Source organism: Pieris napi, chromosome 7 (assembly GCF_905475465.1).
Source record: "Pieris napi chromosome 7, ilPieNapi1.2, whole genome shotgun sequence".
Lineage (NCBI taxonomy): Eukaryota > Metazoa > Arthropoda > Insecta > Lepidoptera > Pieridae > Pieris > Pieris napi.
In genome coordinates, this window is record NC_062240.1 from 1,479,536 (window position 1) to 1,496,627 (window position 17,092).

The window sequence follows — 17,092 nt, forward strand, 5'->3', positions numbered from 1 at the left end:
TATAAAAAATAGGTAGTTTCACATTTCCAAGCGGTATATAAAGCTTTATTGTTATTGATTTTCAAGATACTCGGATATTCATGTTACGCGCTGTTAAAAATACGACATCTTATTGATAACGGTATTCACTGTGTTTGGGATGCACTTCTTCCAGTAATTTCTAGAAAATATATTTCACCTTGAGTCCGCATTGCGTCAGCCTCAGCCGACTTTTAGTCTAGACATCGGAAACCGGAAGCTGCTTTCTATCGATTTTCAAATTCTTGCTCCTTAACTTGTATCTCTTAGATTTGAAAACATATTTCGCTAGCAGTTAAGTTGACTTATTACTAACACTTCTTACATTATTTGTTAAACTATAGATATGCATAACTATAACTGCCATTATCTACATATAATATCGATAAAAATAAAAAGTTTATTATCAGCATTCATATAAACTTTCCACTTTAGAACTATAATCGTATCAATAATTCTGACGTCGGTTTAATTTAATTATATCTCTACATAAAGACACCATTTGCTTTTGTTTTGAACTATTAGGTATGGGTTTAAACTTTAATGATCCGATTTATCCCTAAGCAGTTGTTTTAATAGTAAACATATACCATTAGATAAAAACGAAATGTTTTTGTTTTTATGGTAACACTCAGACTGGAAACTTAGCTCGAACTATCTCTTGTATGTCAAAATCCAATACGTTTTTGTCATACTTAGGGCTAAGCCTCGGCTATGAATCTCTCTAATTGTACTTTCAGAGATTTAGGTTCAACTAGAGCTTGGAGTTTTTTCAGAGCGGAAATAAAAATGAACAATTGCTGTTTATTCTACGAAATAAGTAGATATTTTGGGTCAAATATTCGAACGTGATTGAGCTCACCAATTCACATATTAACATACGTTGTTAGAAGCCGAAAGTAGGGCGTTTAAGTCTAATTTACAAAGTAATATCGTGTATTTTGAAACTGACGTTTCCGTGTTGATTTGATAAAAATTAGGTTACAAAACTGATTTACGGGATAAGTCAAATTTGGTGAGTTTAAACAGACTAGTTTAGTTCTAATCACACACCAAATTTTACTAAATAACCTCGTTTTATCATATAAATTGAAAAATTAATTTTTTTGATCGATAAATATGTCACCAGCATCATCAGTGGCTATACAGCTTGCTGCCTTAGCCTCCGCAAGTGTATTTCGCCATCGCAATCTATTTCGTGCTTCTGGCGTCCAACTTTGAACACCTATTGTTTCGATTTTCTTGACAACTCCATCCCACCAACACAGCCTCAGTCACCGGGTTTTCTCTTGCCACATTGTGAGTTGAGTAAGGACCTTGGTGTTATGTCGTTCGGTGCACATGAGCCTGTTGCATTTTATGAATTGGACGATGTTGGAATCGTCAAGGATGTTATAAAGTTCTTCATTGAAGTGAATTTGCCAAACACCATCACCATAAACAAGGCCAGAAATTCTACGAAAAATCTAACCCACAAAGATGAAGAGAGCAAACTAGTCCTTCTTGCTAAGGGTTTCAGAACCATAAGTTTGCAGCAGAACAAGCTTGGCATCTTTTGTTATTCTGAGTTATTAAAAGTAAATACGCACAAATTACAGATGCTGATAAAAGACCTGTTACTTCATTAGAAAATGCATTTTAATTTTTATCTGAAAGTTTACTGATACAATACGTGTGTTGTTCCAACGTTAAAAATACGAACAAGCGCCCTTGGCCAAGTCGTAAAGGTTGAAATCGACTGCTAGCGGATGCGTCGGCGCATTTTCTGACATAACCATTATCGATTAGGGTTGTCACGTGGTTTATTATGCAATACAACGAAGTTTTGGCCATGCACCCTAAGTCTATTTGTATCTATTATTAGAAATGCCAATATAAGAAGGAAATGGCTGTCTTAAGTTATCAAATTTTTCAGATAACGTTATTTCTGAAAGCGATATAAGAATGATCAGTTAAAAGTATCGAACTCGTGGTGGCATACAGCTGAAATTTAAGGTAAAATTTATTAAAATTTGTTCCGATCGTTTAGTTACGATCTATGTTTTATTATTCTAAAAGATATCTATTATCTTATAAGACAAACAAGTAGTTATAGTCTGTAATAACACCCAGGAATCTGCAACTAAGTACATTTTGTTAGGGTATATTAAAGAAGAAAAGTTCACATGACACAGCGGACAAGATTTAAAATCAATATGTTTATTTCATACACAGGTGTTATTCAAAACTAGTTAAGCGTCCAATACAACCCATAAAATCAGTGACTAAAGATAAAAAGCATAATTTTAACTAAAGTCTGTCTCTTTTCATCTCAGCAAAAATACAATTTGTCAGAAAGAGACAAAAGAGTAGTTTAGTAAATTTAAAGAGTGCAGTTATACTGTCTTTTATATGAACCAAAGCTTAAATATTAGTCCATGGATTTAGTTGGGGTGTCGGCTATTTCATCTGACGAAAACGATAGTTCTTAATGCATATAAGCGACTGGCCTAAATAGATGCAGTGACAGTTAAGATGAAAGGAACGCGGCGTATGCGCATATTTCCACATTATGGCTCGCCAACACGCCAACGTTGAATGCCAATAGTTTATGGGATAATAATAAATTATTTTATTTTCATAGTTTGGTTTCGACTGATTTCTTTTATAATATTTTAATGCCGTCGTGTAGTATAGGAATTCAAACCACTAAAGGCTAAAGAAATATAAGAGAAATATTCATAAATTTTGTCGCAATTGCGCAAGTTTTTTATTTTCATAAGAACCTTCTACAAAGCATAGGAAGACTTAAAAAGTTGAAATCATTAAAGTTGTTCTCAACTTATGGCAACTTCAAGGCAAATATAATTTCCTTTCTTTATTATTTTTAGTACTTTTCCTGCTATAGAAATCCCATCAATTGAAAGACAACAATTTGTTTGTCATTTGAATTGCTTCAGATTTTTATTTTCTATATCTGTGATTTCATAGATGAATCGACTTTTTTAATAATAATAATGAAACTTTACACAAGTATATAGGTAAATGTTAGTAATATGTCGCTTGTTGATATTGACCTCTCTTGGGTGTAGGACTCTTCCAACCCTTACCTGATGTCTCTATCTTTACCAATAGTTTGCCAGTCCTGCTATTTCTGTAAAGTTACTTGCCTACTTTCTTTTTGACCCGCCCAAATCGACTATACAACAAAAAACTCCTGTGTTCCTGAGTTTTTTTTCGAACCATTCAAACAAATACTTCAATTGTAAATCATAAAGCTTGTATATGGTATAGTATCGATATATGGCTCCTGTTACATAAAAACATCGGTCTTATTGTACCTCTTTTTATATCACTACGTAATAAGAATTTGTAAAGCTAAGGTATAAAAAAAGGTAAAATATTGCAGTTTGGTTTTTATAAATAAAAAAATAACGTCTGTAAGAACCAACCTAGGAGTTGAGAAACCTCTCATTCGAATTCTTTGCGAATATTACTGAATAAACACTACTTATCCAGAACAAAGTATTGTTAAGCGCCTATACCTACCTGGTACCTCGTCCGCATTGTGAAGCAAAACATTACTAGTAAAAACTAAAATTGGAAGTGTAATATTTTTTGTAAAATTTATGTTCACCGTAATTGTCATATATTTAAGAATGTATAATAGATTGTAATTACTATAGAAAATGCATTATATATGATATGGTGTAAATTAATTAATAAAATTAAATGAATAAGGGTGTAAGTTCTATCTATCAGTCAGCCATGATAGCTAACGAATTATTTTGAGACGGTTAGTCTATGCGCTGGAGTCGATGTTCGGATTATTATTAGATTGCAGTGACGGTACTGTGATACAATAGACGAATTTAGCTTCAAAAACCCACTTGTATTGCTTATGATTCTTGTTATTTTTCTTCTACTGTAACTATTTGTGTGGGCGGTATTATGGTAGACTTTATTATTTGTGTGGGCGGTTTTATGGTAGACTTTATTATTTATTAAAGTCGTTTTAATAATAATAAATAACCTAATCAATATATGAATCTAAGTAGCGTTCGTGATCAGGTTAGGTTAGATAAGGTTACATTTGTAACTTCTTTCATTCATTTAACCAATCATGATGTTTTAATTAATTTCTATCGGGTTAAAGAGCATGCGCCACCACATTATTGCATGGTACACCATTGCTCAATGATGAAAATATGTAGAAAAGACCCGTGATTGGACAATTTATCCGCTCTTCTTTAACGAGACAGGACTTTATCGAACTGGTATTAAAATAAAATATTGCTTAAAAATAAAATGCAATGAAAGCTTCGATACTCGCTATATACTACATCTTTTGTCTAATAATATTTGTGTCGTGATATAACACAAACTTTTGTTGCACAACTGAACGTTTTTTAAGACAGTTTTTGCCGCACACCACCACTAAAAAACCAAGCTGTAAAACTAGCTGCCCACTGAAGTATTTCCGAACCAAATCGACTTAGGGTCCTTCATAAAAAGAGCGTACCAGTTCTTAAAAGGCTGGCAACGCAATCGCGAGCCGTCTGACATTGTGTGTCCATGGGCTCTATCACTATCACTTAACATCCGGTGAGCCCGTTTGCCCCCTGTTATATAAAAAAAACTTTAAGGGCAGTAGGTCTTTACCTTTTATCTATTAAGCCTTTACATTTTTACCAAAGCAAACACAATATTTTTTTTTTGTTTTTCTTTTTTTTGTCAATTCTGCTGAGGTTTGCTACGCTTTGGTGTAAAGACAAAGTCAAAATCATTAATTCATATGGGAAACACAATGTACACCTATGAACGTCAAAAAAGTAAGAGAATATATAGTTCTCAAATCAAGGGCGTAGAAGGGAAGAGAAGAACTGGCAATAAACTCTCCGCCACTCTTTTTAATCACCAAGTTTTTTGTTTTACACAACGTTTGTAAGGAGCTGCAACAATTACACCATGTTCCACAAGACATCTTAAGTAATAAATAATAATAAAATAAATAAAAAACAAAGATTTTTCCTCTATCAGCAGGAGGCATGGTGAAATAGGAGCACGCACTTATATTGTGGAAACAACACGCAAGCTGCATTGTAGTGCTCCTATTTTTGTGAACATTTATAGTTGTATCATGAGTAAATTTAGATTTAATTTACTGCCAAATATCATTGCATAATAATGACAACACATATTTTATGATCCTGGGACGATAAACTGGAAATACGCATCAGATGACATGTGTCGCAATAAACATTATCTATTTTATCTTCTAGAAGTCTTACATCATGTCATGTTAATGAGTCAAGAGCACTTGATGTGATTTAAGGCGAGACGGTACTTCATTTCGGGCCACTGCTTGCAAATCGATAAAGCGCATTTTCAGCCTCACATGGTTCTGTTCTCACCTCTGGGCGGGAGCTCTCTAGTACCACCTCCACTTTACCGTATGTAACGAAGAACGGTTCGAATCGTCGACGACCAGTTACTTTCCGAGCGGCTTGATCTCTTTGCGTTGCGTAGAGATGGTGGTGTACCGCATTTACCATGGAGAGCGTTCAGAGGAGTTGTTCGGATTAATACTTGCAGCTGAGTTCATCATCAGAGGTCAAGGCAAAATACAAAATACCATCCTTATCACCTCGAAGACCGTCGTTCTACCACTGAGTGTTTCTTAAGACAGTTTTAGCCGTGCACCACATCTGCGTGAAACAAGCTGCCCACTAAAATATTTCCGAACCAATTTGCCTGCAAGAAAAGACCGTAGCAGTTCTTAAAAAGTCAAAATTGCACTTGCGAGGCAATGTGAGTGGCTATCACTAAACATCAGATGAGCACCCTGCCCATTTGCCTTCTGTTACATAAAAAACATAAAAACATATAAATTCCTATGTATACTTATATCATTTTACTCTCTTATCTAAATACCCTTATCAAACCACTGAAGTCATCGATTTTAAGATTCTCGGGGTAAAACACAGAGAAACTAACGTGTGGTTGCCCATACACCCCATTTTGTTACATATTTCAGTTACGAATTCCCATGCGATATATTAAAAGAAGCTACGTGAATAATATATTTAAAAAAACTCCAATTCTAATAATTCATTGCAAACGATTGCATTATTAATAATATTCATTAAGTAATAATTAAAAATACGCCATTGTCAAAGCCGTAAGTTGGAATTTGGCCAGGTGTCTTCTAGGGAACTGCTGGTCTATTGAATTCACAGTCTGGCTGACAGCCATTTTGTTGAGGTCGTTGACTATGTCATGTGCTTCCTATTGTGTAATGTTTGTATTTGGTGATTTTATAAATTAAATACCTATGTTAGGATATTTACGATTGGCTTAATTTTGTTTGATTATAATTAGTAGAAAACGCCTAAGTTAGACAACGCATGGCTCTTATAATGTACTAGCTGACCCAGCTTACTTCGTTCCGCCTAACATCATTTCAGTCACTTCAAGATCAGAATTTCTTGAACTGACACGAATTCAATGTAAAATGATGCGTCATTTTGTCAACAGATGGCACCACATGGTGTTTGAATTCGTAAAATTAATTAATTTATTGTTATTCGATAACTTAGGTTATTACTTATTCTGCTATTCGGAGCAGAGAAGAATCCACCAAAAATGTATTTATTTATTTACAGAAATACATTATCCTTACAATTGAAAAAAGCAAATGTCGAGTGAATTAATTCTGCGAACATATAAATATGTCGATAGTGTCGGAGACAGCATTCAGTAGGCGGAACGTCTTTGCTAACTGTCTTTTGCATAGGGGATCTGTTTCTGGTTCTAGCCCTTGGTATCGCCCGAGGTACAAAGAAACTGAGTTCTTGGAGAACACTTGGGTTGCTCCATTAATAAAACCTTTGCTTAATAATAAAGTACTACCTTTTTATAATAATAAAGGAAACTGTTTACAACCCAAACTGCTATAAATAACGATTTTATTTGAAATACTTCTTTGATCCTATTCAAAAACCGTAGCACAATGTGCGTGTAACATTGTACACGACGAACAAAGATATTTTCGATTTCGATGCCTTGGGTAGGAATAAACCAGTTCTAAACACAAATCTTGTGTTATCTTAAAGTGAAACATTATTAAGGTAATCTTGGTTCGTACAATTCCTGAGCCAGTACTGGCCATCTGCTGAGTATTACGAATGGTTTTTGAAGCGCAGTTTTGTAACTGACAGTTATGATATATTGTCTTAACATTCTGTGGATCAGACAGAACCTCGAACCAGAAAACATAAAGCTATGCTAAGATGTTATCGGCTGATGTTATTTTTGTTATTTATTTTCTATTTCAGGAATGATACTTTTATATCACAAATATTCGGATTTAGACTTTTAATTTCAGTAGATATGTTTATATCTACTGAAATTAAAAGTCTAAATCCGAATATTTAAAAAAAATGACGTTGGCTTTCGAGTTCGAAGAATCTGTTAAACATATATATGTAATTTGATTAGCAACGTATATTCCTAATATATAGTATGTGTTCAACACAAGTTTTATATTAAATTATCTTACAAAAAAGGAAATCTATTAGTTTGCCTTTCGCTTGGAACCTTGCTACCATCATGTATAGGTATAGGATTCGACTGTTGAGACTCCTTGTTACCTTGGGTACAGCTGACCCGACCTTATTGCTGTTCGCTATTATATTTTAGTATGTATAGACACAAATAAAATACGAATAAATAAGCCTTTATAGAAGTAATTGGAAAACAATATTATTATATTTTTAGAAAACAGTTTTTACATAAATAGTTTCGATTATCAAAAAGTATGAGCATTACTTGGCTACGTTGTATAGGTATATATAGTCCTAGTAGTGGTTTCCGCACTACTAGGACTACGTGGGTGACTGATTGAAACAGCCTGCACAAGGGACTATTTGTCGCGCGCCAAGGATAAAGAGATGTTTAGGAGACAATGGCCCGTAATTGGCTACATTACAATTGTAATGTTCAACTACAATTTAAGCATTGTAAAAGTTCAAATGGTCGTGTTTGAGCTTATTTCTTCGAATTGGATCTACCAAGAATAAGAATTTGTTTTGAGTTTTGGAAATTAAATAGAAATCAAAAAATCTTCATATATAAAAACTTCTATACAAAATATTGTAACTAATAAGTAGATTTCGTGACTCGTAAATAATTGAACGCATTTGACAAAATTGGGTTGTTGCCTCGGTTACATCGGGAAGTTATGTCGTTACGTAAATTTATGATTTTTCATGCCACCTTATCGATTTGCTTTCCATGATATCGGAGCTTACAAACTGATGAGTTATGTTTTAACCGTCCTTGCAATATCGTTTTGTTCAGATTTTTACTTTTTAAGATTCTGAGTTCAGAGAGTCAGTAAGGCTCTTGGTCGAGACTTAGGGCGAGTTTCAGAAATGAGTTTTGTCTGACATCCGTGAATAATGTAGATTTTTGAAGAATTAATTAAAGCGTACACTGGGTAAAATAACCTTGGAATATACGAAACTTTATTTCTCAACTGAAAATATTGAAATTGGTGTCCAAAGGCTGCGATGATTGCCCTTTTTGGGCAGCCCGTAGACTCGTAAAAAAATAGATTTTAATAATTTATAACAATGTGTATTATCTGCGCATACGACAAGCGGATCTAGCGATATCGTCAAATATAGCAAATACGAAAAATTTCTTTGGATGTTTTCGAATTTTACAAAACTTATAGAACTTGTATAAAACTTTCCACTTAGTAGCCTGTGACTCCAAAGGGGGTGTACCCAGTATTCTTTTCGCTGTTTTATCTTCTGAGTCTGATGAGTTCACAGACAGCGACCGTCTCTTCGAAATCTATATCGGTAAATGACGCTTCGATTTCAAAAAAGCGCGCTTAGCCTTAGAAACATGTTATGTGGCTAGTACTTGGAATACAATTAAAGATTTTTATGATCATCATCTATAACTGATTTTTCTTGTTCCAGCGATGCACATTTGGGCGTGACACACCGGATTGAGACGAATCAATCCCCGCGATGTCACAAACGCCCCACGGACGCGGCCGCGCGCGTCACCCGGGACCTCCCTCTCCTGCTCACTACCGTCCGCCCTCCCCGTGGGCTCCGAGCCCCCCACCTTTGATATCTGGACCACGACACTCCACAGCTATCCTTTCTCCCCCACCAGTTCAACCTTCACCAAAACCCTTCCGTCCACTCCACTCTCCTCATTTACGACAACACTCACCTTCACCTAGCTCTCATTTCTCCATCTCTCCATATCCGACCTCCCCTTACCCCATTTCGCCAACGTTGGGCCAAAGTCCTGAATACTATTACTCGTCGCCGTATGAAACACGAGAGTATGATTACGCCGGCGTACCATTGGAGCCTCCACCGCCACCGAGGCCGATGATATATGAGGAGGACGAGGAACGAGGTCCATCGACAGCTGAGATCATAGCGAACCAGTCTCAAGAAGGATATGTGGATGAGAAGCTTGCAGAGTACCAAGCCACGATTCAGCTTTTGCAAGGTTAGTTTCTAGTAACAATATATTTCACTGCACTGTGCTAAAACTTGAACCTCTGAAATATTTAATGGAAATTAAATTAATAAATAATTGTTAGCAAAGGCTGTTGCCTTATGAACTTTATGTATAACGATCAAGACGAAGTTATTTTAAGGTTTATTTTAATAAAATAGACTTAGGTATACCGTACCAAATATAAATAACTTCGAAACTTGCTTGCCCTAATGAAATAAGTTAGCGCCTGGTCGATAGTACCGGTGACCCCAAAGCTGTTGCTTTCCTCGCTCAACCAATAAGTATCGCAATACAGTGAGGAAATGCTGCCAGCGTTAAAGGTACACTTCCACAGGGACCTTTATTTAAGTTTGTTTAAATTTTTTTAATCATTATGTAGGTTAAGAATATTGTAAATATTGCTTAAATTAATATTCTGTTGATATAATTTTAATGACACATTGCACAAAACGTTTAACAATACATCTGCGTCAGATAATGAAGAAAGCAGAATCGAAAAACCTTGACGCTAAAAATAGCAAATAAAATTAGTATCACTGTGGGGCGCCTGCTTCGTGATGTGAGGATAGATTCGAATTTGAAAAATTCATTATTAATATTTATTTTGACTATACGTTCATCTGTTTTTGGATTCATATCCTTATGTTCAAGAGTAAGATTGAGAAGTGAGATGTCTTGTTTCTAGGACTTCCGTAACTCACAATGCAATACGTTTTTGACAAGAATGATTTTGACATATGGGAGTGATAGCGCTAGGATTTTTATCGAAATCGTACTATCAGACTTAAAAAGAAGAAAGATAATTTTGAGAAAAAGCCGAATAAATATCAGATTTACAATTATAATATTTAGGTATACTGGTTTATGTATAACATGTGATTTTCGCTTTTGGTGCTAAGCCAAAACGTATAATTTGGTAGGCGTCCCGAGTGATTGACACTATGTCCAATCACTCTTAGAAGATAGAACATAGGATTAAACTAGGCGGCGACTGTCAATCAATTTTTTGCATAGAATAAAAATATCTATTGTCGTAAAGGAATTGCGCCAAGAGAATGAACTTTACGTTACTAGGGATGTGAATAACTAAACGGGTGCTTGTGTCGCTTGAATGTGATTGGTCCAAACACTTGAAAAATCACAAGCAACGTTTCATTTAGTACATTCTAACACCGTTTTGATTTTAAATACCAATATTGTTATATAATGTTTGAGATTTTTCTTGAAAAAAGTAAAGTTTGAGTCCAGGTAAATAGTAACTGTAGAATAGGGCTTCAATGTCGGCGAATCGCTTAAACATACAATACATGTACAACATGCTGTTAGGACTGCCTAGTGAATAATATTTGTTTCGGTACTGGTGATTGGTGATATTTTTTGCTTGAGATAAAATCACCAAACGAAAACACTCCAACAAAATAATCTTAATACAGCTGCTAAAATAACATTACGACTACAGTCACTAATCAATTAAAAAGATATTAAAACAAATATTTTATCTGACGAAGCTCTTAATTTTCCATAAACACGCCGTCCAAAATAAACAGTTCTCTAATGTATCGATGCAGGCTGTAACACTGAACTGAGATCATACACCTTGTGCCAGATTCACACGGCCACTTCCTTTTGCATAAGTATTTCTGTGAAAATTAATGCATAATGTCTATTTTATTACTACGTTGACAGAATTTTGACATTTGCCACTGGCTGCCGAAAAACAAGCCAAACTAAAGAATGTAACGTACAACGTTTTTTTTTTATGTAATTGGAGGCAAACGGGCAGGAGGCTCACCTGATGTTAAGAGATACCGCCGCCCATGGACACTCACAAAGCCAGAATGCTCGCAACTGCGTTGCCGGCCTTTCAAGAATTGGTACGCTCTTTTCTTGAAGGACCCTAAGTCGAATTGGTTCGGAAATACTTCAGTGGGCAGCTGCGTATATTATTTTGTTTGTAAATAAAATAAAATAAAAATAAAATAAAAATAAAAAGCCTTTTATTTCCCAATATAGTTAATTAATAAGGTACATTTCTTTATGTGGTTTTCTAAACCTTTGCAAAAACTTAACAAAATCTATTAGTAAATGAATAAATATTATGACTATATTTCTATCATGCTAAGTATTATTATTTACAGTTTTTGATATTCTAATTATTGTATGGGAACCCCTCTTCAGGTGAAGGCCTCTTCCAGCTTTTGCCCGTTTTCTCTATTTTGCGCTATGTGCTGCCATTTGGGGCCAGCTATTTTTTAATATCTTCTTCCCAGCGTGCGAAAGGTCGCCCTCTGCAAGAGCTGGTTAATTAGATTGTTTTCTTCGGTTGATGAGTTGGTTTTTAATGGTGTTGCTGGAAGGTTTTGGTCGTACTCTTCCTCGGTGACCGGCCGTCTTGGAAGATGTGATGATTCATTTTTGTTAAGTTTATCTATGTTGTGTTTGTACACTGAGAGAGGCGTTGTTAGTTGCTATATGTTGTTGCTGTTTCTTTTATTTCCTTCGTCGCTCTGCATGTCTTTCTTGTTTACTAAAAAGTTAAGCATTCCTGGCTTAATCACTCCTTCTGAGATGCTGGAGGATCGTTGAGGTGTTGTGCGACTTTGAACGTTTTTATTTTTCTTAGCTGTTTGTGTACTGGTATTTAGAGTATTTTTCTCGGCATTTTTCCTCTGTTGTGGAGAGATAGAAAGGTGCCTTTATCTGTTGTCCGTGTGGTCGGCATCTGTTTTATTAAGTTTAATTACTACCAGCTTATCGTATTTTATGGTAGCTTTGTTCCCTTTTTCCTGCTCTATTTTGACTTGTTCCTGAAGAATCTTCCTTTTCTCTAGGACGTGATATGGGTAATCATCTTTTAAATAGTAGCTGGTATCGTTCAGAGCTTTCTTTTGTTGCATTACCTTTATCTTGTGACCTAGAGTGGCGAATGTGACCGCGATCGGACGGGGCTTGTCGCCTTTTTTCCCTATTCTTCTAGCAGCTTCTATGTCATGGCAGTTTATATTTAAAGAAAAATAATTATTCAGAAAATCAATTACATTGTTTTCTAGATGTGAATAAGAACGTTCATTTTCCTCCATACCAAAGAAAACAACGTTTCTTTGCCTTGTTTGTCTTTCCAACTGATTTAACCTTTGTTCTTGGTTTTCTATTTTTTCTTCGAGTTTTTCCTGATTTCTTTCCAAAGTTTTCAATTTTTGGTCTAATATTTTGTATATATTTTTTGTTACTTTCTCCGTCACTTCATCTGCGCTTTTTGTAATAGTGGTTTTTTGTTCATCTAAGTCGTTTTGAATTTTTCGAAGTGCTGCCATTATCTGTTCCATTTTGATTTTGATTTTTGTATTTTAAGTTGTTATTTTTAGCTTTTGCGACCTCTAGTATCGAGTAGTTGTTTGCGTCGATTGGTACTGCAGTAGCTGTTCTTGAGATGATTTGGCTATTTGACGCTAGATGGTGTTGTTTATTGACTTAGCAAATTAGCAACGCATTTTAGGTTATTTTTTAAATTTTTTAAATAGAAAGTTTAATTATTCTTGAGTTTGCATTGAATTGTCACGCACGTTCACTTCAGATTTGTTCCACTATTGACTTATTGTCCGGAAAAGCAACTTTTGCACGTAGATTTATGGTAATTGACCGTGTAAGCAATAGCACTATTTTATTGGTTTTATCCCTTTTTGGTGTTTATTTTTCACTTGTTATTTGTTCATTGGGTTTCTTGCACACTTATTTCAACGATTTTTCAGTATTATCGGAGTTTTTCTCACTTTATTATTTTTAAAGATCAAATTTATACAGAGCACCGTTTTATTTTGTTTGTATACTACATTAAATATACATACGAATCGGCTTATAGCGTAAAGACGTCACTCTCCAGGATATCCAGGCGCACGGCTAGATTCCATTATTGTTCGTTGCGCGATCCCGTTTCGCTTTGTCGCTCTTCGCACTGTTAAGAAATGGAACTCCCTTCACGTTTGATTTTTCGGTTAAATACAACATGGTGCTGTTTAAGAGAAGAGCAAATGGGCAATTTTAGGCAGGTGTGACCTTAACCTGTATCGTTCCTTGTACCAAGAATGGTGCAGGGGAACTTTTATTGCATTTAAGTGTTAAACAAAATAATTTGTACATTTGGCTGACTAACTGGTCTACTTACTGAAAATCACTTTATAATTACGTTTCTTCCATTATTTATTACTATAAAGTTGTTCATAAACGTATCTATTTCAATAGTTTATAGAGTTAGGAAACGTCATTTTATTTCCTATTAAATGACCATTAAACATTAAGAAGATTTTCACATTGCAAGTTCTGCTTATTGAAAGTAACTTTATAAGCGATTCCGTTTTCCGAATAACGCCAAGTAATGTTACTTAGATTTAGTTTTTCAAAAGGCACATATCGCTGAAATTTCTTTTCATCCAAGGTTTAAAAATTGATATTAAAAGAGCGTTCCGAGTGATCTTAAAATATATCTGATACAGCTGATGCGAACGTCACACGCCTACCATCTACGTCAGACTTTTATTACTGTCTATCTCAAGAGATTCTCACGATTTAGTCTGGAATCTTAGATCATATTTTATATAACAATTTTTCATTTTGCTTGACTTCCTTATTTCCTTTACACCGACATTCTTTCTAGAGATCGCTAGCGATTTTTTAAACAAATTATTGTTCTAATTAAGATTTTTATTTACACGCTAATGATTTTTTTGCGCGTTAACACAGTGAGTGAAAACACCAAAAAGATTCCATTTAGAATGTAAAGGTGCGTGGGATAAAGTTTAGATCCTATAAGATATTATATTCGTAAAGAATTCAACATTCAACACCAGAAATATCATCAATTTCAACATCAGATCTCTTGTTGTTCATATAATATTAGGCAAAAGTTGCCGTTCACTCACTAAACAACAATCGTCATCTTTAACGGTCATAACCTTTCTTCGTTGTATTTGGATAATTAAATATTGCACAGGGGACTTTGTAGATTTTCAAGTCTCCTTTTATCATCTCTACCTGTTGATTCAAATAAGTATTATCAGAGAGCAGTGTTGGCCTAGTGGCTACAGCGTGCGACTCTCATAAGTCCCTGAAGTCGTAGGTTCGATCCCCGGCATTTGCTCGAACGTTGAAGGAAAACATCGTGAGGAAACCGACATGTCTTAGACCCAAAAAGTCGACGGCGTGTGTCAGGCACTGGAGGCTGATCACCTTGCCTATTGCTTGCCTATTAGATTTAAAAATGATCATGAAACAGATTCAGAAATCTGAGGCCAAGACCTAAAGAGGTTGTAGCGCCGAGTGATTTATTTTATTTAAGTATTATCGGTTACATAAATATTTTATTGGGCTACTTGACCTATGACTGGTAACACTATTTCAAAAGGTCTTCTAATCACACTACTCACTGTACCGACGGCCAATATGTTTACGACAAGAAAATAAGATAATGTAATCTCTATGATCTGAAGTATTCATCAATAATCAGTGCTGCTTCACAGAGAACAGTGCACACATAATGATCTCATTTTTAGTCATGCCAATTAGAACAATCTGTAAAGCGAAAATTTGTTCCTTTTAGGTTACTATGCCAGCATACATGTGAGATTTTAATATTAATTTATGAGAATTTTCGAGAATTTTACCTTGTGATTAAGATTTTAATAATTTTAATGTTAGAATGTTCTGATGTAATTTGTCTTAATTCATTTATTTATTTTTTCATCATATTTAACTTTAAGGTGTTATAAGGGCATAATGGTTTCAACTTCTTGCTTATTTTGTAAAACAAAAACTTTGCGATTTAAAAGAATTCGGAGAGTTTATTGTCAATTCTTTTTATCCGATCTACGCCCCTGATTTGAGAACTGGCAGTAAATGTAGAAGCATAATTTTCTTACTGACGTTCATAAGTGTACACTGCGTACAACAATCATGAACACTTTTACAAGCTTGTAAAGTTTATAGTTATGACATAAGATTTATGATATATTAATATGTTAAGACAAGAGACGCCTTCATTTCCGAATTTACACGTGACAACGCAACATCGTCGTCGTATGCTTGACAAACTTTTATTTGAGATTATTTAGTCCAGATTCGGCAGGAAATTCTTCTTCTTATTCTTGAAGTGCCTCTCCACTACTGGAGGTTGGCGGGCAGCTCGTCATACTCTTTCTTATTTTTCGCCAAGCGCATCAGCTGTTCTACGCTGGCCACTCCCGTCCATTCTCTAATATTGCGGAGCCACGACTTCCTCCTTCTGCCAGCGCTTCTTTTCACCTCAACCTTGCCCATCATGATTACATGAAGAGGTCGGTACCGTTCGTGTCGAAACACATGTCCCGAGTAACTTATCTTCTTCTTTTTAATGTTCAACGTGAGTTCTCGGGATCGTTTAGCGCGCAAATTAGCAGGAAATTACACAACCAAAACTGACACTCCGTATGAAAAAAAATATACTTGTCTAAGATGAGCCAAAGAAGGTCTACCCGTGATAGTTCCGGCACGTGATTAGTCAAGATTCTGCCTGATAACAGATGACTTTTAGAGTGAAAACACATAAACCGTCAAAGGTATGATTTTTTTCGATTTTACTTAAGCGAAACCCGCAATTAAAACGTATGTCGAAGACAGATGAATCGTTATTTTGTATTATAGTTGTTTAACCATCTGTACAACGTTTTCATTTGTTATTTTGCTCTACACTTTATGCAACGTCGTATGATTTAATAGTGACGCGTGCCTGATTTATTTATGGAGCTTTCAGCCTAGTTGCAATCGAGTTATGAATGGGATTTCCTGGAAATTCCTGGAACATATCGAGTGCTGCTTTAAATGGATAAGGATCGTGTTGCCAATCGAATAAATTGCCAATTTTAGCTGGCAATTGTACATGTATTAATATCATTTATTTATTTGAAGGCGAATTCTTAGAATTTACCAGCGTTATAAATTTGTACTAAGTACAAATTGGTCCAGGTTTAATGAACGTTGAAGTATGTTTAACATATACATAAAATTATAACAGCTACTATTAATTATTATTTTCTTATAAATAATTAGCATTAAGATTTCTTTAGCTAGAATTTTTATGTTTATTGAATGATATTTAAGCTTTTATATAATATTTTACCAAAACATTATTGCATATGTATTTTAGAATACAAATATTAATATTCTAATTATGTTTAATTCGTCTTGGTTCAACTGACAGTTTAACCCACTTTAAAATTTGAAGCAAATTTAAGGATGATTCACGGTATACCGTGTCGCGACCGGGCCGGGCCTCGGCCGGGACACGTCCACCGTGCGCCGGCCGGGACAGTGGTTCATGTTACACCGGGCTGTTTGGGTGTACGCACGTACGTGTTTGGACGACTATATCTGTTTTTGTCAAAAAAAAAAACAAAAAAAAATTTAACCTCACTAAGATTTGACGTTGACTGCTCTGCGGGTGCCCGGGCGCCTACGTTCATGTTACGACGTGCCGGGGCCGGACCGTGCCGGAGCCGGGAAACAATACCCA

The 17,092-nt window shown here is 35.2% G+C and overlaps 1 protein-coding gene across 5 annotated transcripts in view; it reads left to right on the plus strand.

Annotated features, from left to right (window-relative positions):
- LOC125050801 (muscle-specific protein 300 kDa) overlaps nucleotides 1–17,092 on the plus strand; it is a 157,846-nt gene that overhangs the window by 582 nt on the left and 140,172 nt on the right. For all 5 annotated transcript variants that reach the window (XM_047650822.1, XM_047650819.1, XM_047650821.1 and 2 more), the window contains exon 2: nucleotides 8,991–9,540. In XM_047650822.1, the coding sequence (XP_047506778.1) occupies nucleotides 9,042–9,540 (499 nt within the window). In that variant the 5' untranslated portion in view covers nucleotides 8,991–9,041. The remainder of the gene's footprint in view (nucleotides 1–8,990; nucleotides 9,541–17,092) is intronic.